The 25,941-nt window shown below is 39.8% G+C and overlaps 1 protein-coding gene across 1 annotated transcript in view; it reads left to right on the top strand.

Annotated features, from left to right (window-relative positions):
* LOC124027854 overlaps positions 1-25,941 on the top strand; it is a 38,369-nt gene that overhangs the window by 2,393 nt on the left and 10,035 nt on the right. The window contains exons 2-4 of the mRNA XM_046340104.1: positions 4,651-4,749; positions 9,887-10,003; positions 24,863-24,979. Coding sequence (XP_046196060.1) covers positions 4,667-4,749; positions 9,887-10,003; positions 24,863-24,979 — 317 coding nt within the window. The 5' untranslated portion in view covers positions 4,651-4,666. The remainder of the gene's footprint in view (positions 1-4,650; positions 4,750-9,886; positions 10,004-24,862; positions 24,980-25,941) is intronic.

The raw sequence follows: 25,941 nt of genomic DNA, 5'->3' as shown, positions 1-25,941 counted from the left end.
CATTCAATAACATGTTGTTCATATAACATATGATACGATTCGTATATTGTGGTTATTTAGTATCATAGTTTTAAATCATCTTTCATAATATCAGAACATTTGTTGTTTTCTATATTACAATGATCTCCTGCTTCCTGTGTAATTTGGTATGAAACCACTGAACATACTTTTTTTAACATTAATATTATGAACTGAATTCAGTAACAGCATCATAATATCATACCTGTTGAACAAAGCAACACACTAGAATGAGAGAAATTATTAAAAGAGAAAGTGAGACATTATTATTAATGTTATTATATATTATATTGTTGTTATTAATATTATTATATATTATATTGTTATTATTAATATTATTATATTATTATTGTTATTGTTAATATTATTATATATTATATTGTTATTATTAATATTATTATATTATTATTGTTATTATTAATATTATTATATATTATATTGTTATTATTAATAGTATTATATATTATATTGTTATTATTAATATTATTATATTATTATTGTTATTATTATTATATTATATATTATATTGTTATTATTAATATTATTATATATTATATTGTTATTATTAATAGTATTATATATTATATTGTTATTATTAATATTATTATATTATTATTGTTATTATTAATATTATTATATATTATATTGTTATTATTAATATTATTATATTATTATTGTTATTATTAATATTATTATATATTATATTGTTATTATTAATATTATTATATTATTATTGTTATTATTAATATTATTATATATTATTGTTATTATTAATATTATTATATTATTATTGTTATTATTAATATTATTATATATTATATTGTTATTATTAATATTATTATATATTATATTGTTATTATTAATATTATTATATTATTATTGTTATTATTATTATATTATATATTATAGTGTTATTATTAATATTATTATATATTATATTGTTATTATTAATAGTATTGTATATTATATTGTTATTATTAATAGTATTATATATTATATTGTTATTATTAATATTATTATATTATTATTGTTATTATTAATATTATTATATATTATATTGTTATTATTAATATTATTATATTATTATTGTTATTATTAATATTATTATATATTATATTGTTATTATTAATAGTATTATATATTATATTGTTATTATTAATATTATTATATTATTATTGTTATTATTAATATTATTATATATTATTGTTATTATTAATATTATTATATTATTATTGTTATTATTAATATTATTATATTATTATTGTTATTATTAATATTATTATATTATTATTGTTATTATTAATATTATTATATTATTATTGTTATTATTAATATTATTATATATTATATTGTTATTATTAATAGTATTATATATTATATTGTTATTATTAATATTATTATATTATTATTGTTATTATTATTGTTATTATTAATATTATTATATATTATATTGTTATTATTAATAGTATTATATATTATATTGTTATTATTAATATTATTAAATTATTATTGTTATTATTAATATTATTATATATTATATTGTTATTATTAATAGTATTATATATTATATTGTTATTATTAATATTATTATATTATTATTGTTATTATTAATATTATTATATATTATTGTTATTATTAATATTATTATATTATTATTGTTATTATTAATATTATTATATTATTATTGTTATTATTAATATTATTATATTATTATTGTTATTATTAATATTATTATATTATTATTGTTATTATTAATATTATTATATATTATATTGTTATTATTAATAGTATTATATATTATATTGTTATTATTAATATTATTATATTATTATTGTTATTATTATTGTTATTATTAATATTATTATATATTATATTGTTATTATTAATAGTATTATATATTATATTGTTATTATTAATATTATTATATATTATATTATTATTATTATTATATTATTATTAGTATTATTATTATTATTATATTATTATTGTTATTATTAATATTATTATATATTATATTGTTATTATTAATATTATTATATTATTATTGTTATTATTAATATTATTATATATTATATTGTTATTATTAATATTATTATATATTATATTGTTATTATTAATATTATTATATTATTATTGTTATTATTAATATTTGTATTATTAATATTATTATTATTATTATTCTATTATTATTGTTATTATTATTAGTTCCACTACATGGATAAAAGGTGAAAAATATCAATCACGTCTACATGTTCATGTGATGCATTAAATCACCTGACAGTTTGGATGTGTCTGTTAGTAAATGTTTTATTTCTAAGAGATAATGAATAAATGAGAACAATTGACCTTCAATAATTACTGTGTTAAACACAACCAACATGTTGGATCTCTGTTTAGTTGTCACTGTGTTAACCACAACCAACATGTTGGATCTCTGTTTAGTTGTCACTGTGTTAACCACAACCAACATGCTGGATCTCTGTTTAGTTGTCACTGTGTTAACCACAACCAACATGCTGGATCTCTGTTTAGTTGTCACTGTGTTAACCACAACCAACATGTTGGATCTCTGTTTAGTTGTCACTGTGTTAACCACAACCAACATGCTGGATCTCTGTTTAGTTGTCACTGTGTTAACCACAACCAACATGCTGGATCTCTGTTTAGTTGTCACTGTGTTAACCACAACCAACATGTTGGATCTCTGTTTAGTTGTTACTGTGTTAATAACCACAACCAACATGTTGGATCTCTGTTTAGTTGTCACTGTGTTAACCACAACCAACATGTTGGATCTCTGTTTAGTTGTTACTGTGTTAATAACCACAACCAACATGTTGGATCTCTGTTTAGTTGTCACTGTGTTAACCACAACCAACATGCTGGATCTCTGTTTAGTTGTCACTGTGTTAATAACCACAACCAACATGTTGGATCTCTGTTTAGTTGTCACTGTGTTAACCACAACCAACATGTTGGATCTCTGTTTAGTTGTCACTGTGTTAATAACCACAACCAACATGCTGGATCTCTGTTTAGTTGTCACTGTGTTAACCACAACCAACATGTTGGATCTCTGTTTAGTTGTCACTGTGTTAACCACAACCAACATGCTGGATCTCTGTTTAGTTGTCACTGTGTTAACCACAACCAACATGTTGTATCTCTGTTTAGTTGTCACTGTGTTAATAACCACAACCAACATGTTGGATCTCTGTTTAGTTGTCACTGTGTTAACCACAACCAACATGCTGGATCTCTGTTTAGTTGTCACTGTGTTAACCACAACCAACATGTTGGATCTCTGTTTAGTTGTCACTGTGTTAACCACAACCAACATGTTGGATCTCTGTTTAGTTGTCACTGTGTTAACCACAACCAACATGCTGGATCTCTGTTTAGTTGTCACTGTGTTAACCACAACCAACATGTTGGATCTCTGTTTAGTTGTCACTGTGTTAACCACAACCAACATGCTGGATCTCTGTTTAGTTGTCACTGTGTTAACCACAACCAACATGTTGGATCTCTGTTTAGTTGTTACTGTGTTAATAACCACAACCAACATGTTGGATCTCTGTTTAGTTGTCACTGTGTTAACCACAACCAACATGCTGGATCTCTGTTTAGTTGTCACTGTGTTAACCACAACCAACATGTTGGATCTCTGTTTAGTTGTCACTGTGTTAACCACAACCAACATGTTGGATCTCTGTTTAGTTGTCACTGTGTTAATAACCACAACCAACATGCTGGATCTCTGTTTAGTTGTCACTGTGTTAACCACAACCAACATGTTGGATCTCTGTTTAGTTGTCACTGTGTTAACCACAACCAACATGCTGGATCTCTGTTTAGTTGTCACTGTGTTAACCACAACCAACATGTTGTATCTTTGTTTAGTTGTCACTGTGTTAACCACAACCAACATGCTGGATCTCTGTTTAGTTGTCACTGTGTTAATAACCACAACCAACATGTTGGATCTCTGTTTAGTTGTCACTGTGTTAACCACAACCAACATGTTGTATCTCTGTTTAGTTGTCACTGTGTTAACCACAACCAACATGTTGGATCTCTGTTTAGTTGTCACTGTGTTAATAACCACAACCAACCTGTTGGATCTCTGTTTAGTTGTCACTGTGTTAAACACAACCAACATGCTGGATCTCTGTTTAGTTGTCACTGTGTTAAACACAACCAACATGCTGGATCTCTGTTTAGTTGTCACTGTGTTAACCACAACCAACATGCTGGATCTCTGTTTAGTTGTCACTGTGTTAACCACAACCAACATGCTGGATCTCTGTTTAGTTGTCACTGTGTTAAACACAACCAACATGCTGGATCTCTGTTTAGTTGTCACTGTGTTAACCACAACCAACATGTTGTATCTCTGTTTAGTTGTCACTGTGTTAACCACAACCAACATGCTGGATCTCTGTTTAGTTGTCACTGTGTTAACCACAACCAACATGTTGGATCTCTGTTTAGTTGTCACTGTGTTAACCACAACCAACATGTTGGATCTCTGTTTAGTTGTCACTGTGTTAATAACCACAACCAACATGTTGGATCTCTGTTTAGTTGTCACTGTGTTAACCACAACCAACATGTTGTATCTCTGTTTAGGGGACAGTTCTCTAAAATGAGTCTCTCTGGGGAGAGAGAGGAGGGGGGCCCTGCCTCTAAAATGCATCTCTCTGGGGGACATGACATCAAAGCTAAGAGGTAAGATCACAATTTTATGATTAATTTATTAAGTTTATTTCCAAAATAAATAGCTATCTTAAGATGAAAGCACTTACTGTAAATCACTCTGGATAAGAGCATCTGTTAAATCAGGGTTTCTCAATCCGGGGTCTGTGGAGGTACTGCAGGGTTTCTTAATTCGGGGTCTGTGGAGGTACTGCAGGGGTTCTCAATCCTGGGTCTGTGGAGGTACTGCAGGGGTTCTCAATCCGGGGTCTGTGGAGGTACTGCAGGGGTTCTCAATCCGGGGTCTGTGGAGGTACTGCAGGGGTTCCACGGCACCCTGACTGTACTCGTTGCAACGTACAACTCTTCACACCCGTTTAACAACTCTAAATATCTTTGGCATAGTAGGCATCAAGTCCCTTGCCAATAATGTTGCCTACAACATTGCATACAATGTTCATTTTCAGCGAACACATATTACGCCCTAGATGCCTTCAACTGCCCCATTTACAGCCATGCCCAATTCAGGATTATTATTTAACAACATGATGTTCTGCTCCAAAGGGAGAACTTGAAATAACATGATGTAGATAATTAAATAACAACATGATGTAGATAATTAAATAACAACAAATGATGTTGTGCTCCAAAGGGAGAACTTGAAATAACATGATGTAGATATTTAAATAACAACATGATGTAGATAATTAAATAACAACATGATGTTGTGCTCCAAAGGGAGAACTTGAAATAACATGATGTAGATATTTAAATAACAACATGATGTAGATAATTAAATAACAACATGATGTTGTGCTCCAAAGGGAGAACTGGAAATAACATGATGTAGATAATTAAATAAAAACATGATGTAGATAATTAAATAACAACATGATGTTGTGCTCCAAAGGGAGAACTTGAAATAACATGATGTAGATAATTAAATAATCAGAAGAACAACGTGTTTATTATTATACACTCTTAGAACAGAAGGTTCCTTCTAGAACCAAAAAGGCTTCTATCACTTCCTTAAAATATGAAATCAATAAAAGTTATATATATTTTTGGGTTCAGTGAAGAAGAACCTCTAGAGTTCTGATCAACAAAAGGTTCATGTTTTGAGCATGTGAACCCAGCAGCCCTCCAGTGGTCAAATCAATTCCACCTGTTTTTTCCAGCGCCTGGCCCGGGATTCGAACCAGCCACCTTTCGGTCACAGCTCCAACTCCAACCTGAGTTAATCTGCCAAAATGAAGACAAAATGCTTTGCATACATGGAATCACTAGTTATACATAATTATTATACATAACTCATTGCCAAAAGCACAAACTGTTGCATGTTGGTCTATATTATTAATGGGTTGATCACAAACTGTTGCATGTTGGTCTATATTATTTATGGGTTGATCACATACTGTTGCATGTTGGTCTATATTATTAATGGGTTGATCACAAACTGTTGCATGTTGGTCTATATTATTAATGGGTTGATCACATACTGTTGCATGTTGGTCTATATTATTAATGGGTTGATCACATACTGTTGCATGTTGGTCTATATTATTAATGGGTTGATCACATACTGTTGCATGTTGGTCTATATTATTAATGGGTTGATCACATACTGTTGCATGTTGGTCTATATTATTAATGGGTTGATCACATACTGTTGCATGTTGGTCTATATTATTAATGGGTTGATCACATACTGTTGCATGTTGGTCTATATTATTAATGGGTTGATCACATACTGTTGCATGTTGGTCTATATTATTAATGGGTTGATCACATACTGTTGCATGTTGGTCTATATTATTAATGGGTTGATCACATACTGTTGCATGTTGGTCTATATTATTAATGGGTTGATCACAAACTGTTGCATGTTGGTCTATATTATTAATGGGTTGATCACATACTGTTGCATGTTGGTCTATATTATTAATGGGTTGATCACATACTGTTGCATGTTGGTCTATATTATTAATGGGTTGATCACATACTGTTGCATGTTGGTCTATATTATTAATGGGTTGATCACATACTGTTGCATGTTGGTCTATATTATTAATGGGTTGATCACAAACTGTTGCATGTTGGTCTATATTATTAATGGGTTGATCACAAACTGTTGCATGTTGGTCTATATTATTAATGGTTTGATCACATAGAAATATAAACTAGAAACTACTATTATTAATATACCATACTGTTTCATGTTGGTCTATATTATTTATGGATTGATCACATAGAAATATAAAAATATTATTAAAATACTACTACAAAGCAATTACATGTGGCTCAGGAACCACTGACTCACTGCATCATTCTATAGTATTATCAAGACATCTGCTGTTAACTCTTAACTACTTAGGACACCTGCTGTTAACTCTTAACTACTTAGGACACCTGCTGTTAACTCTTAACTACTTAGGACACCTGCTGTTAACTCTTAACTACTTAGGACACCTGCTGTTAACTCTTAACTACTTAGGACACCTGCTGTTAACTCTTAACTACTTAGGACACCTGCTGTTAACTCTTAACTACTTAGGACACCTGCTGTTAACTCTTAACTACTTAGGACACCTGCTGTTAACTCTTAACTACTTAGGACACCTGCTGTAAACTCTTAACTACTTAGGACAGCTCACCAGGTGTCCTAAATATCTGCCGACTAGGTGGGACTAGAGACTTCATGCATAGTTACCTACCCACTTATAAGTATAAAATGTCTTTATTCTCAGCACTTATACGACCAATTTTCTACTCTGAGACACTTTGGCGATATGGACCCAGATCTCAACATAATGTTATAAAAAGACATAGAATGTTTGTTTTACATAATAATAAAAAATGAATATTACTAATGTAACCCACTGTAAAGACCTGGTTTAGTTGATTGTGTTGCACTGCTCATGTCCACGTTCTGGAACTGTCCGCGTCCCCGTACAGAACTGTCCGCGTCCCCGTACAGAACTGTCCGCATCCCCGTACAGAACTGTCCGCGTCCCCATACAGGACTGTCCGCGTCCCCGTACAGAACTGTCCTCGTCCCTGTACAGAACTGTCCGCGTACAGAACTGTCCACGTCCCCGTACAGAACTGTCCTCATCCCGTACAGAACTGTCCATGTCCCGGTACAGAACTGTCCTCGTCCCCGTACAGAACTGTCCGCGTCCCCGTACAGAACTGTCCACGTCCCCATACAGAATTGTCCCAATACAGAACTGTCCACGTCCCCGTACAGAACTTTCCACGTCCCCGTACAGAACTGTCCCCATACAGATCTGTCCACGTCCCCGTACAGAACTGTCCCCAAACAGAACTGTCTGCGTCCCCGTACAGAACTGTCCCCATACAGAACTGTCCACGTCCCCGTACAGAAATGTCCCCAAACAGAACTGTCCGCGTCCCCGTACAGAGCTGTCCGCGTCCCCGTACAGAACTGTCCCCAAACAGAACTGTCCGCGTCCCTGTTCGGTGTGGCGCCAAGCATATTGTCCGGTTACGTGCAGAGTTGGCTGAGGTGATCTTGGGGAATAACGAAGGAGTTTGTTACAGTGTTGAAACGCCAAACTCTACTCTACCAGCAGCATCCTAGTTATCCTAGCTAGTCGGTACAGCTCGGTAAATTAGCTAGCTACTCTACCAGCAGCATCCTAGTTATCCTAGCTAGTCGGTACAGCTCGGTAAGCTAGCTAGCTACTCTACCAGCAGCATCCTAGTTATCCTAGCTAGTCGGTACAGCTCGGTAAGCTAGCTAGCTACTCTACCAGCAGCATCCTAGTTACCATAGCTACCACTACATCATCACCGGCTGCCTGCATTTCTTGTGGACCGATGGAGCTCCCCGGTTGTTTCTTCCACCTGTTAAATCCCGTGGAGGGCTTCTCCCTCTCTCGTTGACAGATGCTGGCTATCTCTGTCCGGTTCTCCTCTCCTCACTAGATGGACGGTAACTTTAGTGTTTAAACCCTCTGTGTCCAAGGACCAAACTTTTTAATATTATTTTCGGGGCGCCTCAAGTAGGCTGGAAACATTCTGTTTTTAACAACGTTTTTTTTGGATGAAGTTCATTGCATCCAGGAGCCCAGTTTCACATGAATGTACTGGGAAAATACGTTTGTCTGGACCAGAATTGACTGAATTAATGTTCAGGCTTATTAATAGCCTAGTGGTTAGAGTGTTGGACTAGTAACTGGAAGGTTGCAAGTTCAGAACCCCGAGCTGATAAGGTACAAATCTGTCATTCTCTCCTTGAACAGGCAGTTAACCCACTGTTCCTAGGCTGTCATTGAAAATAATGTTCTTAACTGACTTACCAAGTTAAATAATAAATAAAGGTAAAATGAATTATCATTTCAAAACATGAGCATAAAAACAGGCAATTAATAAACATGAATCATCATTACATTACTTCACAGTAATCTGTTAAATGCTTTTTCAGTCCGTCAATTCCTTATTAAAGTAGTATTTACTGTACATAGTCCATCGGTAAATAGCCCACCCAATCTACCTACCTCATCCCCATATTGTTTTTATTTACTTTTCTGCTCTTTTGCAGTATTTCTTCTTGCACATCATCATGTGCTCATCATCATCTATCACTCCAGTGTTTATCTGCTAAATTGTAATTACTTTGCTACTATGGCCTATTTATTGCCTTACCTCCTCACGCCATTTGCACTGTATATAGACTTTATTTTTTCTACTGTACGCTTGTTGATTCCATGTGTAACTCTGTGTTGTTGTATGTGTCACACTGCTTAGCTTTATCTTGGCCAGGTCGCAGTTGTAAATGAGAACTTGTTCCCAACTAGCCTACCTGGTTAAATAAAGGTTGAAAAAAATAATATATATATAAATAATAATAATAATATATATATATATATTTAGCAAAAAAATATGATTATATGTCTCTCTGAAATTAAACATCAATTGATAGATTTTTAACTAATAGATGTCTGCCATTGACCAATCGCCTGATTAGCTTGTGGAAAAACACTAAACTCTTTCATCATTTCTTTAAACTATCAAATCTAAGAGCTAATTTACCAACATTTCTGAAAAGTGATATATAGCGTTATGGAATGAAACTCTTCTTATGTTTCCCCATCTGAGCTCAGAGTAGATGAGAGATGTAATGTTTGTCTCTGTTGTGTTGAAGACCAATCAAGCAGGAGAGACCAGCCTCCCCTGTTCCCAGCTGTGTGTCCATGAAGAGTGACCGGTCTATGGAACTTCCTATAGTGTTTAGAGAGGGATACCTTTCTACTGAACAAAGGTAAGAAGAACTCATGGGTCCTCGTCAGTGAGTTAAACAACACTGTCTCTAGTAATTTCTCCTCCCATTTTCCCATTTATTGTTGTTGTTTTCATAATCCATAGGCTCATCATATTGTCCATTTCCATAGTCCTAAAACAATATTAAACAAACACAACATTCCCTCCCTGTGTGTGGGTGTGTGTGTGTGTGTGCACTCCCTGGATGTGGAGATGTAAACTCTATCCAGATTGCGTAGTCACTTTTACCCCTACCTACATGTGGATATTACCTCAATTATAGTCTCCTTATTACCTCAACTCCCTGGTACCCTGCACATTGACTCAGTACTGGTTCTCCTTATAGTCTCATTATTACCTCAACTACCTGGTACCCTGCACATTGACTCAGTACTGGTACTCCTTATAGTCTCATTATTACCTCAACTACATGGTACCCTGCACATTGACTCAGTACTGGTACTCATTATAGTCTTATTATTACCTCAACTACCTGGTACCCTGCACATTGACTCAGTACTGGTACTCCTTATAGTCTCATTATTACCTCAACTACCTGGTACCCTGCACATTGACTCAGTACTGGTACTCCTTATAGTCTCATTATTACCTTAACTACCTGGTACCCTGCACATTGACTCAGTACTGGTTCTCCTTATAGTCTCATTCTTGTTTTTTAGCACATTCTTCGTAATTTTAACTGCATTGTTGGGAAAGAGCTTATCAGTCAGCATTTCACTGTAAAGTGTACACCTGTTGTATTCGGCACATGTGAGAAATACAATTTGATCTGATTTGAAGCTCATTGTCAGAAACACGTCGTTGGGTGTAACGGTCGTCTCATGCTGAAGAGATCATGTTAGAATGTTGAAGCACGGTGGCTAGAAAAACTCCCTAGAAAGTTACGAACCTAGGAAGAAACCTAGAGAGGAACCAGGCTCTGAGGGGTGACCAGTCCTCTTCTGTCTGTGCTGGGTAGAGAGGAACCAGGCTCTGAGGGATGACCAGTCCTCATCTGTCTGTACTGGGGAGAGAGGAACCAGGCTCAGAGGGGTGACCAGTCCTCTTCTGTCTGTACTGGGGAGAGAGGAACCAGGCTCAGAGGGGTGACCAGTCCTCTTTTGTCTGGGCTGGGGAGAGATTATAAGAGAACATGGCCATTAAGTTCAAATCATTCTTCAAGATGTTCAAATGTTCATACACTACTAGCAGGGTCAAGCAATACTCACAGTGGTTATAGAGGGTGCAATTGGTCAGTACCTCAGGAGTAAACCTGCCTCACCCAATGTGATACGGAATCACTATTATCTTTAATTTTAGAACACATTCAAGAAGCACCAGAAGCTAACCAGCTAATTAGCTACAAGCTATTTAGTCATTGGTAGCCACTGCTAGCGGCATTTACCTTCTGCACAGATACCAGCCCTGTTTTTAGCCTGGATAATACTCGCCAGTCTACCAGTATCGGACTGTCTCTCCACTACAACACCGGATTTGTAATCCCAGGACCACTTCTTCTGATCTTCACAGCTAGCTTGTGCCCACCTTCGAACCCAGTATCGAAGCTATCCCTGAGGCCCACCTCCCGGCCTACTCAGCTGTTCACCCCACTCATACACGGCTAGAGCCCAATACTCCACCGGTCCTTGCTGTAAACTCTGGACCTTGGCACCGGATCACCGCTGCTACCGATGGGCTATAGTGGCTAACGCCACTGCCACGAAGCTAGCACCAGTTAGCCGTGAGCCAGGCTAAATCCTGGCTAGCAAACAAAATTCTACAATACCTCTTTCGCCATCTGGCATGGATTCTCTGTCGACACGGCGCCCCGCCGCACCACCACGACTGGTCTGCCGTCAAATATTCTATCCGCTGTGCCTTCAACCGGCCTCCGTCTGAGTAGACCCCCCTACCACCCCCTGGCTACTAACTTTAAACGCTGTGTCGCTAGCGTAGTGGCGGCTTCCTTTTCCATCTACTGCTGACACTATGATCACTTGGCTACATAGCTGATGCCTGCTGGACACTATGATCACTTGGCCACATAGCTGATGCCTGCTGGACACTATGATCACTTGGCTACATAGCTGATGCCTGCTGGACACTATGATCACTTGGCCACATAGCTGATGCCTGCTGGACACTATGATCACTTGGCTACATAGCTGATGCCTGCTGGACACTATGATCACTTGGCCACATAGCTGATACCTGCTGGACACTATGATCACTTGGCTACATAGCTGATGCCTGCTGGACACTATGATCACTTGGCTACATAGCTGATGCCTGCCGGACACTATGATCACTTGGCTACATAGCTGATGCCTGCTGGACACTATGATCACTTGGCCACATAGCTGATGCCTGCTGGACTGTCCATTAATCACGGTACTCCATTCTGTTTATAAATTTTTTATCTGTCGGCCCCAGCCTCGAACTCAGGCTCTGTGTGTAGTTAATCCGACCCTCTCTGCCTTGTCATCGCCATTTTACCTGCTGTTGTTGTGTTAGCTTATTAGCTGTTGTTATCTCACCTGTTGTTTAAGCTAGCTCTCCCAATCAACACCTGCGATTACTTTATGCCTCGCTGTATGTCTTTCTCAAATGTCAATATGCCTTGTATACTGTTGTTCGGGTTAGTTATCATTGTTTTAGTTTACAATGGAGCCCCTAGTTCCACTCTTCATACCCCTGATAACTCCTTTGTCCCACCCACTACCCTGTCATACTTTCCTGGTCCTACTGTAGCTCAGTTGGTAGAGCATGGCGCTTGTAACGCCAGGGTAGTGGGTTCGATCCCCGGGACCACCCATACGTAGAATGTATGCACACATGACTGTAAGTCGCTTTGGATAAAAGCGTCTGCTAAATGGCATATATTATTATTATTATTATTATTATTATTACCTCCCACACATGTGGTGACCTCACACATTATAACCAGCATGTCCAGAGATACAACCCCTCTTATCATCACCCAGTGCCTGGGCTTACCTCCGCTGTACCCGCACCCCACCATACCCCTGTCTGCACATTATGCCCTGAATATATTCTACCACACCCAGAAATCTGCTGCTTTTATTCTTTGTCCCCAACGCTCTGGGCGACCAGTTTTGATAGCCTTTAGCCGGACCCTCATCCTACTCCTCCTCTGTTCCTCGGGTAATGTGGAGGTAAACCCAGGCCCTGCATGTCCTCAGGCCCCCTCATTTGTTGACTTCTGTGATGCATGTCAACATCAGAAGCCTCCTCCCTAAGTTTGTTTCACTCACTGCTTTAGCACACTCCATGTCTGAATTCTGGCTTAGGAAGGACAAACAAAATTCAGAGATTTCCATACCCAACTATAGCATTTTCCGTCAAGATAGAACTGCCAAAGGGGGAGGAGTTGCATTCTACTGCAGAGATAGCCTGCAAAGTAATGTCATACTTTCCAGGTCCATATCCAAACAGTTCGAACTTCTAATTTTAAAAATTAATCTCTCCAGAAATAAGTCTCTCACTGTTGCCGCCTGCTACCGACCCCCCTCAGCTCCCAGCTGTGCCCTGGACACCATTTGTGAATTGATCGCCCCCCATCTAGTTTCTGTTAGGTAACCTAAACTGGGATATGCTTAACACACCGGCAGTCCTACAATCTAAGCTAGATGCCCTCAATCTCAGACAAATCATCAAGGAACCCACGAGCTACAACCCTAAATCTGTAAACATGGGCACCCTCATAGACATTATCCTGACCAACTGGCCCTCCAAATACACCTCCGCTGTCTTCAATCAGGATCTCAGCGATCACTTCCCCATTGCCTGTATCTGCTACGGGTCCGCGGTCAAACAACCACCCCTCATCACTGTCAAACGCTCCCTATAACACTTCTGCGAGCAGGCCTTTCTTATCGACCTGGCCCGGGTATCCTGGAAGGATATTGACCTCATCCTGTCAGTTGAGGATGCCGGGTCATTCTTTAAAAGTAACTTCCTCACCATCTTAGATAAGCATGCTCCGTTCAAAAAATGCAGGACTAAGAACAGATATAGCCCTTGGTTCACTCCAGACCTGACTGCCCTCGACCAGCACAAAAACATCCTGTGGCGGACTACAATAGCATCGAATAGTCCCCGCGATATGCAACTGTTCAGGGAAGTCAGGAGCCAATACACGCAGTCAGTCAGGAAAGCAAAGGCCAGCTTTTTCAAGCAGAAATTTGCATCCTGTCGCTCTAACTCCAAAAAGTTCTGGGACACTATGAAGTCCATGGAGAACAAGAGCACCTACTCCTAGCTGCCCACTGCACTGAGGCTAGGTAACACGGTCACCACCGATAAATCCATGATAATCGAAAACTTCAATAAGCATTTCTCAACGGCTGGCCATGCCTTCCTCCTGGCTACTCCAACCCCGGCCAACAGCTCCGCCACCCTCGCAGCTACTCGCCCAAGCCTCCCCAGCTTCTCCTTTACCCAAATCCAGATAGCAGATGTTCTGAAAGAGCTGCCAAACCTGTACCCGTACAAATCAGCAGGGCTTGACAATCTGGACCCTCTATTTCTGAAACTATCCACCGCCATTGTCGCAACCCCTATTACCAGCCTTTTCAACCTCTCTTTCGTATCGTCTGAGATCCCGAAGGATTGGAAAGCTGCCGTGGTCATCCCCCTCTTCAAAGGGGGAGACACCCTGGACCCAAACTGTTACAGACCTATATCCATCCTGCCCTGCCTATCTAAGGTCTTCGAAAGCCAAGTTAACAAACAGGTCACTGACCATCTCGAATCCCACCATACCTTCTCCGTGTGCAATCCGGTTTCCGAGCTGGTCACGGGTGCACCTCAACCACGCTCAAGGTACTAAACGATATCATAACCGCCATCGATTAAAGACAGTACTGTGCAGCCGTCTTGGCCAAGGCTTTCGACTCTATCAATCACCATATTCTTATCGGCAGACTCAGTAGCCTCGGTTTTTCTAATGACTGCCTTGCCTGGTTCACCAACTACTTTGCAGAGTTCAATGTGTCAAATCGGAGGGCATGTTGTCCGGTCCTCTGGCAGTCTCTATGGGTGTACCACAGGGTTCAATTCTCGGGCCAACTCTTTTCTCTGTATATATCAATGATGCTGCTCTAGCTGCGGGCGATTCCCTGATCCACCTCTACGCAGACGACACCATTCTGTATACTTCTAGCCCTTCCTTGGAAACTGTGCTATCTAACCTCCAAACGAGCTTCAATGCCATACAACACTCCTTCCGTGGCCTCCAACTGCTCTCAAACGCTAGTAAAACCAAATGCAATTACATGCAAATGCCAATTACATGCAACAAGGGAGACATTTCTTCATCACAGAGTAAATACTCCTGGTATAAACCGGGTATCTAAACACAGAGTAAATACTCCTGGTATATACCAGGTATCTAATCACAGAGTAAATACTCCTGGTATATACCAGGTATCTAATCACAGAGTAAATACTCCTGGTATATACCAGGTATCTTACCACAGAGTAAATACTCCTGGTATATACCAGGTATCTTACCACAGAGTAAATACTCCTGGTATATACCAGGTATCGAGGCACAGAGTAAATGCTCCTGGTATATACCAGGTATCTAACTACAGAGTAAATGCTCCTGGTATATACCAGGTATCTAACTACAGAGTAAATACTCCTGGTATATACCTGGTATCGAGGCACAGAGTAAATACCCCTGGTATATACCAGGTATCTAACCACAGAGTAAATACTCCTGGTATATACCAGGTATCTAATCACAGAGTAAATACTCCTGGTATATACCAGGTATCTAAACACAGAGTATATACTCCTGGTATATACCAGGTATCTATAGTATATACCAGGTATCTAGTCACAGAGTAAATACTCCTGGTATATACCAGGTATCTAGTCACAGGGTAAATACTACTGGTATATACCAGGTATCTATAGTATATACCAGGTATCTAAACACAGAGTAAATACTCCTGGTATATACCAGGTATCTATCACAGAGTAAATACTCCTGGTATATATCAGGTATCTATCACAGAGTAAATACTCCTGGTATATATCAGGTATCTATCACAGAGTAAATACTCCTGGTATATACCAGGTATCTAACTACAGAGTAAATACTCCTGGTATATACCAGGTATCTTAACACAGAGTAAATACTCCTGGTATATACCAGGTATCTTACCACAGAGTAAATACTCCTGGTATATACCAGGTATCGAGGCACAGAGTAAATGCTCCTGGTATATACCAGGTATCTAACTACAGAGTAAATACTCCTGGTATATACCTGGTATCGAGGCACAGAGTAATACCCCTGGTATATACCAGGTATCTAACCACAGAGTAAATACTCCTGGTATATACCAGGTATCTAATCACAGAGTAAATACTCCTGGTATATACCAGGTATCTAATCACAGAGTAAATACTCCTGGTATATACCAGGTATCTAAACACAGAGTATATACTCCTGGTATATACCAGGTATCTATAGTATATACCAGGTATCTAGTCACAGAGTAAATACTACTGGTATATACCAGGTATCTATAGTATATACCAGGTATCTAAACACAGAGTAAATACTCCTGGTATATACCAGGTATCTATCACAGAGTAAATACTCCTGGTATATATCAGGTATCTAGCACAGAGTAAATACTCCTGGTATATACCAGGTATCTAACCACAGAGTAAATACTCCTGGTATATACCAGGTATCTAGTTACAGAATAAATACTCCTGGTATTGATTCAAATATCGTGTTTGTGTTCAAAATGTTAAACACAGGTTCTACAAATCCCAGGGCACAAAACAGACAAGGTTTTAAAAATCTAACTTTTAAAAGTTTGTATTCTGTTAACTCATACCCAAATAATGTTGTTGACAAGACCTTTACTCATATTTGTGGTCATAGCATAAATTGGAGAGAAAAAAATTCAAAAACCCCAAACTTGAATCTCAATCTGACAGTTTAAAAAATGCTGCTATTTCCTCATAGAACATAATGTCATGTTGGCTCTTTGGCAGAGCTGACCAATCAGCGGTCTATTTATGAGAATATTTGTAATGATCATTATACGCCCACAGCAATCTGTTGTTGTGGTACGACCACACCATTCCCATTCAATATAATATTGGTTTCTCAAATGATGGCCTCGCCTGGTTCACCAACTACTTCTCTGATAGAGTTCAGTGTGTCAAATCGGAGGGCCTGTTGGCCGGACCTCTGGCAGTCTCTATGGGTGTGCCACAGGGTTCAATTCTCGGGGCCGACTCTTTTCTCAGTATATATCAATGATGTCGCTCTTGCTGCTGGTGATTCTCTGATCCACCTCTACGCAGACGACACCATTCTGTATACTTCTGGCCCTTCCTTGGACTCTGTGTTAACTAACCTCCAAACGAGCTTCAATGCCATACAGCACTCCTTCCGTGGCCTCCAACTACTCTAAAATGCAAGTAAAACTGAATGCTCTTCAACTGATTGTTGCCCGCACCCACCCACCCGACTGGCATGACTACTCTGGACGGTTCTGACTTAGAATACGTGGACAACTACAAATACCTTGGTGTCTGGTTAGACTGTAAACTCTCCTTCCAGACTCACATTAAGCATCTCCAATCCAAAATTAAATCTAGAATCAGCTTCCTATTTCGCAACAAAGCATCCTTCACTCATGCTGCCAAACATACCCTTGTAAAACGGACCATCCTACCAATCCTAAATCTATGCTAGGTAAAGCCACACCTTATCTTAGCTCACTGGTCACAAACACAGAACATAAGACCAACACATAAACAAACTTAGTCCCAGATATAAATAAAATTGGTTACATACACATGGTTAGCAGATGTTATTGGTTACATACACATGGTTAGCAGATGGTATTGGTCACATGGTTAGCAGATGTTATTGGTTACATACACCGGGTTAGTAGATGTTATTGGTCACATACACATGGTTAGCAGATGTTATTGGTCACATACACATGGTTAGCAGATGTTATTGGTTACATACACATGGTTAGCAGATGTTATTGGTTACATACACAGGGTTAGCAGATGTTATTGGTTACATACACATGGATGGCAGATGTTATTGGTTACATACACATGGTTAGCAGATGTTATTGGTCACATACACATGGTTAGCAGATGTTATTGGTTACATACACAGGGTTAGCAGATGTTATTGGTCACATACACATGGTTAGCAGATGTTATTGGTTACATACACATGGTTAGCAGATGTTATTGGTTACATACACAGGGTTAGCAGATGTTATTGGTCCCATACACATGGTTAGCAGATGTTATTGGTTACATACACAGGGTTAGCAGATGTTATTGGTCACATACACATGGATAGCAGATGTTATTGGTTACATACACAGGGTTAGCAGAGGTTATTGGTCACATACACATGGCACCAACGATGTTAGGATGAAACAGTCAGAGATCACCAAGCGCAACATAGCTTCTGCGTGCATATCAGCTAGAAAGATGTGTCGGCATCGAGTAATTGTCTCTGGCCCCCTCCCAGTTAGGGGGAGTGATGAGCTCTACAGCAGAGTCTCACAACTCAATCGCTGGTTGAAAACTGTTTTCTGCCCCTCCCAAAAGATAGAATTTGTAGATAATTGGCCCTCTTTCTGGGACTCGCCCACAAACAGGACCAAGCCTGACCTGCTGAGGAGTGACGGACTCCATCCTAGCTGGAGGGGTGCTCTCATCTTATCTGCCAACATAGACAGGGCTCTAACTCCTCTAGCTCCACAATGAAATAGGGTGCAGGCCAGGCAGCAGGCTATTAGCCAGCCTGCCAGCATAGTGGAGTCTGCCACTAGCATAGTTAGTGTAGTCAGCTCAGCTATCACCATTGAGACCGTGTCTGTGCCTCGACCTGGGTTGGGCAAAACTAAACATGGCGGTGTTCGCCTTAGCAATCTCACTAGGATAAAGACCACCTCCATTCCTGTCATTACTGAAAGAGATGATGATACCTCACATCTCAAAATAGGGCTACTTAATGTTAGATCCCTTACTTCAAAGGCAATTATAGTCAATGAACTAATCACTGATCATAATCTTGATGTGATTGGCCTGACTGAAACATGGCTTAAGCCTGATGAATTTACTGTGTTAAATGAGGCCTCACCTCCTGGCTACACTAGTGACCATATCCCCCGTGCATCCCGCAAAGGCGGAGGTGTTGCTAACATTTACGATAGCAAATTTCAATTTACAAAAAAAAAAATGACGTTTTCGTCTTTTGAGCTTCTAGTCATGAAATCTATGCAGCCTACTCAATCACTTTTTATAGCTACTGTTTACAGGCCCCTACTGTTTACAGGCTAACTAAAAAGCAGCATTCCCCAAGAGAGGATGACTTGCACTTTAGCAGTGATAAATTCATGAACTTCTTTGAGGAAAAGATTATGATTATTAGAAAGCAAATTACGGACTCCTCTTTAAACCTGCGTATTCCTCCAAACCTCAGTTGTCCTGAGTCTGCACAACTCTGCCAGGACCTAGGATCAAGAGAGACGCTCAAGTGTTTTAGTACTATATCTCTTGACACAATGATGAAAATAATCATGGCCTCTAAACCTTCAAGCTGTATACTGGACCCTATTCCAACTAAACTACTGAAAGAGCTGCTTCCTGTGCTTGGCCCTCCTATGTTGAACATAATAAACGGCTCTCTATCCACTGGATGTGTACCAAACTCACTAAAAGTGGCAGTAATAAAGCCTCTCTTGAAAAAGCCAAACCTTGACCCAGAAAATATAAAAAACTATCGGCCTATATCGAATCTTCCATTCCTCTCAAAGATTTTAGAGAAGGCTGTTGCGCAGCAACTCACTGCCTTCCTGAAGACAAACAATGTATACGAAATGCTTCAGTCTGGTTTTAGACCCCATCATAGCACTGAGACGGCACTTGTGAAGGTGGTAAATGACATTTTGATGGCATCGGACCGAGGCTCTGCATCTGTCCTCGTGCTCCTAGACCTTAGTGCTGCTTTTGATACCATCGATCACCACATTCTTTTGGAGAGATTGGAAACCCAAATTGGTCTACACGGACATGTTCTGGCCTGGTTTAGGTCTTATCTGTCGGAAAGATATCAGTTTGTCTCTGTGAATGGTTTGTCCTCTGACAAATCAACTGTACATTTCGGTGTTCCTCAAGGTTCTGTTTTAGGACCACTATTGTTTTCACTATATATTTTACCTCTTGGGGATGTTATTCGAAAACATAATGTAAACTTTCACTGCTATGCGGATGACACACAGCTGTACATTTCAATGAAACATGGTGAAGCACCAAAATTGCCCTCGCTAGAAGCATGTGTTTCAGACATAAGGAAGTGGATGGCTGCAAACTTTCTACTATTAAACTCGGACAAAACAGAGATGCTTGTTCTAGGTCCCAAGAAACAAAGAGATCTTCTGTTGAATCTGACAATTAATCTTAATGGTTGTACAGTCGTCTCAAATAAAACTGTGAAGGACCTCGGCGTTACTCTGGACCCTGATCTCTCTTTTGAAGAACATATCAAGACCATTTCGAGGACAGCTTTTTTCCATCTACGTAACATTGCAAAAATCTGAAACTTTCTGTCCAAAAATGTTGCAGAAAAATTAATCCATGCTTTTGTCACTTCTAGGTTAGACTACTGCAATGCTCTATTTTCCGGCTACCCGGATAAAGCACTAAATAAACTTCAGTTAGTGCTAAATACGGCTGCTAGAATCCTGACTAGAACCAAAAAATTTGATCATATTACTCCAGTGCTAGCCTCTCTACACTGGCTTCCTGTCAAAGCAAGGGCTGATTTCAAGGTTTTACTGCTAACCTACAAAGCATTACATGGGCTTGCTCCTACCTACCTCTCTGATTTGGTCCTGCCGTACATACCTACACGTACGCTACGGTCACAAGACGCAGGCCTCCTAATTGTCCCTAGAATTTCTAAGCAAACAGCTGGAGGCAGGGCTTTCTCCTATAGAGCTCCATTTTTATGGAACGGTCTGCCTACCCATGTCAGAGACGCAAACTCGGTCTCAACCTTTAAGTCTTTACTGAAGACTCATCTCTTCAGTGGGTCATATGATTGAGTGTAGTCTGGCCCAGGAGTGGGAAGGTGAACGGAAAGGCTCTGGAGCAACGAACCGCCCTTGCTGTCTCTGCCTGGCCGGTTCCCCTTTTTCCACTGGGATTCTCTGCCTCTAACCCTGTTACGGGGCTGAGTCACTGGCTTGCTGGGGCTCTCTCGTGCCGTCCCTGGGGGGGTGCGTCACCTGGGTGGGTTGATTCACTGTTGTGGTCGGCCTGTCTGGGTTTCCTCCCTCCCCCCCCCTCTTGGGTTGTACCGTGTCGGAGATCTTTGTGGGCTATACTCGGCCTTGTCTCAGGATGGTAAGTTGGTGGTTGAAGATTTCCCTCTAGTGGTGTGGGGGCTGTGCTTTGGCAAAGTGGGTGGGGTTATATCCTTCCTGTTTGGCCCTGTCCGGGGGTGTCCTCGGATGGGGCCACAGTGTCTCCTGACCCCTCCTGTCTCAGCCTCCAGTATTTATGCTGCAGTAGTTTATGTGTCGGGGGCTAGGGTCAGTTTGTTTATCTGGAGTACTTCTCCTGTCCTATTCGGTGTCCTGTGTAAATCTAAGTGTGCGTTCTCTAATTCTCTCCTTCTCTCTTTCTTTCTCTCTCTCGGAGGACCTGAGCCCTAGGACCATGCCCCAGGACTACCTGACATGATGACTCCTTGCTGTCCCCAGTCCACCTGGCCATGCTGCTGCTCCAGTTTCAACTGGCCTGGGCCCTAGGACCATGTCCCAGGACTACCTGACATGAGGACTCCTTGCTGTTCCCAGTCCACCTGGCCATGCTCCTGCTCCAGTTTCAACTGTTCTGCCTTACTATTATTCAACCATGCTGGTCATTTATGAACATTTGAACATCTTGGCCACGTTCTGTTATAATCTCCACCCGGCACAGCCAGAAGAGGACTGGCCACCCCACATATGCTCTCTCTAATTCTCCCTTTCTTTCTCTCTCTCGGAGGACCTGAGCCCTAGGACCGTGCCCCAGGACTACCTGACATGATGGCTCCTTGCTGTCCCCAGTCCACCTGACTGTGCTGCTGCTCCAGTTTCAACTGTTCTGCCTTATTATTATTTGACCATGCTGGTCATTTATGAACATTTGAACATCTTGGTCATGTTCTGTTATGATCTCTACCCGGCACAGCCAGAAGAGGACTGGCCACCCCACATAGCCCGGTTCCTCTCTAGGTTTCTTCCTAGGTTTTGGCCTTTCTAGGGAGTTTTTCCTAGCCACCGTGCTTTTACACCTGCATTGTTTGCTGTTTGGGGTTTTAGGCTGGGTTTCTGTACAGCACTTTGAGATATCAGCTGATGTACGAAGGGCTATATAAATAAATTTGATTTGATTTGATTTGATTTGGTTAGCAGATGTTATTGGTCACATACACAGGGTTAGCAGATGTTATTGGTCCCATACACATGGTTAGCAGATGTTATTGGTCCCATACACATGGTTAGCAGATGTTATTGGTCACATACACATGATTAGCAGATGTTATTGGTCACATACACATGGTTAGCAGATGTTATTGGTCACATACACATGGTTAGCAGATGTTATTGGTCACATACACATGGTTAGCAGATGTTATTGGTCACATACACATGGTTAGCAGATGTTATTGGTCACATACACATGGTTAGCAGATGTTATTGGTCACATACACATGGTTAGCAGATGTTATTGGTCACATACACATGGTTAGCAGATGTTATTGATCACATGCACAGGGTTAGCAGATGTTATTGGTTACATACACAGGGTTAGCAGATGTTATTGGTTACATACACATGGTTAGAAGATGTTATTTCCAATGGCTGCCTAGGAACAGTGGGTTAATAACTGCCTTGTTCAGGGGCAGATTTTTACCTTGTCAGCTCAGGGATTCAATCTAGCAACCTTTCGGTTACTGGCCCAACACTCTAACCATGAGGCTACCTACCGCCACAGACAAACGTGGTATCACTTGTTATACATAATTATTATACATAAATCTTTGCGAAAAACACAAGACATACTGTTGCATGTAGGTCTATATTATTTATAGATTGATCATATAGAAATATAAAACATAATTTTTAACTACTACAAAGCAATTACATGTGACGCAGGAACCATTGACTCACTGCATTATTCTATAGTATTATCAAGACACCTGCTGTTAACTCTTAACTACTTAGGACAGCTCACGATGTGTCCTAAATATCTGCCGACTAGGTGGGACTAGAGACTTCATGCATAGCTTTAATTTATACCCATAAGTGTAAACTGTCTTTATTCTCAGCACTTATACGACCAATGTTCGACTCTGAGACGCTTTGTGGGTATGGACCCAGATCTCAACATATTGTTATAAAAAAAACATAGAATGTTTGTTTTATATAATAATCCAAAATGAATATTACTAATGTAACCAACTGTAAAGACCTGGTTTAGTTGATTGTGTTGCACTGATCATGTCCGCGTTCTGGAACTGTCCACGTCCCCGTACCGAACTGTCCGCGTCCCCGTACAGAACTGTCCGCGTCCCCGTACAGAACTGTCCGCGTCCCCGTACAGAACTGTCCGCGTCCCCGTACCGAACTGTCCGCGTCCCCGTACAGAACTGTCCGCGTCCCCGTACCGAACTGTCCGCGTCCCCGTACAGAACTGTCCGCGTCCACGTTCGTTGTGGCGCCAAAGATATTGTCCGGTTGCGTGCAGAGTGGACTGAGGTGATCTTGGGGAATAACTACGGAGTTTGTTACAGTGTTGAGACACCAAAGTTTATTGTTCAATTAGCTTTTTTCTTTACGGTCAGGGACAGTGTGAGTGTAGTCAGATCCTTTTCACTCTCTATCCTTGTTTCATTTTGTGGTTCACCGGATTCGTCATCATCATCGAGACGAGGGAAAGACGAATGACCTGCTAACTAACCAAGCTATTCGGTACAGCTCGGTAAGCTAGCTAGCTACTCTACCAGCAGCATCCTAGTTACCATAGTTACTCTACCAGCAGCATCCTAGTTACCATAGCTACCACTACATCATCACCGGCTGTCGGCATTTCTTGTGGACTGATGGAGCTACCCGGTTGTTTCTTCCACCTGTTAAATCCCGGTGACGCTTCCCTCGTTGACGGATGCTGGCTACCTCTGTCCGGTTCTCCTTTCTTCACTAGATGGACGGTAACTTTAGTGTTTAAACCCTCTGTGTTCAAGGACCGAACTTTTGAATATTATTTTCAGGGCGCCTCAATAGCAGGTATTAAACCCCGGGTAAATAATCACTAGTCAGAACCTCAACCTCAGTATACATTCATTATAAAAAATATATTTAATATCTGATATTGTGAGTAAACAACCTCGAGAGTGCGTCTTCCAGCCCTCCAATAAATTACATAATTCAACCCTCCCGGTTAGTAAATTTACCTCAACATGCCCCGGAGAAGGCAGAGTAACGACACCAGCCTTTTAGCGGGGCTGACAGACTGACTACAACGCTCGCGTCGATAAATTCATCTCGTCATTAAAAATGACACACTGCTCTCGCGCCATTAACTAACGTCTGGAAGTCAGTTATATTTGTGACGCAGTTCGCGCTGCATCTCCTCATTGGTTTATAGAAGCAGGTACCCACGCGCCATTAACTAACGTCTGGAAGTCAGTTATATTTGTGAAACTCTTCTTATGTTTCCTCATCTGAGCTCAGAGTAGATGAGAGATGTAATGTTTGTCTCTGTTGTGTTGAAGCCCAATCAAGCAGGAGAGACCAGCCTCCCCTGTTCCCAGCTGTGTGTCCATGAAGAGTGACTGGTCTATGGAACCTCCTATAGTGTTTAGAAAGGGAGACGTATCTACTGAACAAAGGTAAGAAGAACTCATGGGTCCTGGTCAGTGAGTTAAACAACACTGTCTCTAGTCATTTCTCCTCTCATTTTCCCATTTATTGTTGTTGTTTTCATAATCCATAGGCTCATCATATTGTCCATTTCCATAGTCCTAAAACAATATTAAGCAAACACAACATTCCCTCCCTGTGTGTGTGTGTGTGTGTGTGTGTGTGTGTGTGTGTGTGTGTGTGTGTGTGTGTGTGTGTGTGTGTGTGTGTGTGTGTGTGTGTGTGTGTGTGTGTGTGTGTGTGTGTGTGTGTGTGTGTGTGTGTGTTTGTGTGTGTGTGTGTGTGTGTGTGTGTGTATGTGTACCTGGTACTCCTTATAGTCTCATTATTACCTCAACTACCTGGTACCCTGCACATTGACTCAGTACTGGTACTCCTTATAGTCTCATTATTACCTCAACTACCTGGTACCCTGCACATTGACTCAGTACTGGTACTCCTTATATTCTCATTATTTTCCTGGTACCCTGCACATTGACTCAGTACTGGTTCTCCTTATAGTCATTATTTTCCTGGTACCCTGCACATTGACTCAGTACTGGTTCTCCTTATAGTCATTATTTTCCTGGTACCCTGCACATTGACTCAGTACTGGTACTCCTTATAGTCTCATTATTACCTCAACTACCTGGTACCCTGCACATTGACTCAGTACTGGTACTCCTTATAGTCTCATTATTACCTCAACTACCTGGTACCCTGCACATTGACTCAGTACTGGTACTCCTTATATTCTCATTATTTTCCTGGTACCCTGCACATTGACTCAGTACTGGTACTCCTTATAGTCATTATTTTCCTGGTACCCTGCACATTGACTCAGTACTGGTACTCCTTATAGTCTCATTATTACCTCAACTACCTGGTACCCTGCACATTGACTCAGTACTGGTACTCCTTATATTCTCATTATTTTCCTGGTACCCCTACC

This window comes from Oncorhynchus gorbuscha, unplaced genomic scaffold (assembly GCF_021184085.1).
Source record: "Oncorhynchus gorbuscha isolate QuinsamMale2020 ecotype Even-year unplaced genomic scaffold, OgorEven_v1.0 Un_scaffold_3532, whole genome shotgun sequence".
NCBI classification, from domain to species: domain Eukaryota; kingdom Metazoa; phylum Chordata; class Actinopteri; order Salmoniformes; family Salmonidae; genus Oncorhynchus; species Oncorhynchus gorbuscha.
This window is presented reverse-complemented; position numbering and strand designations above follow the sequence as displayed.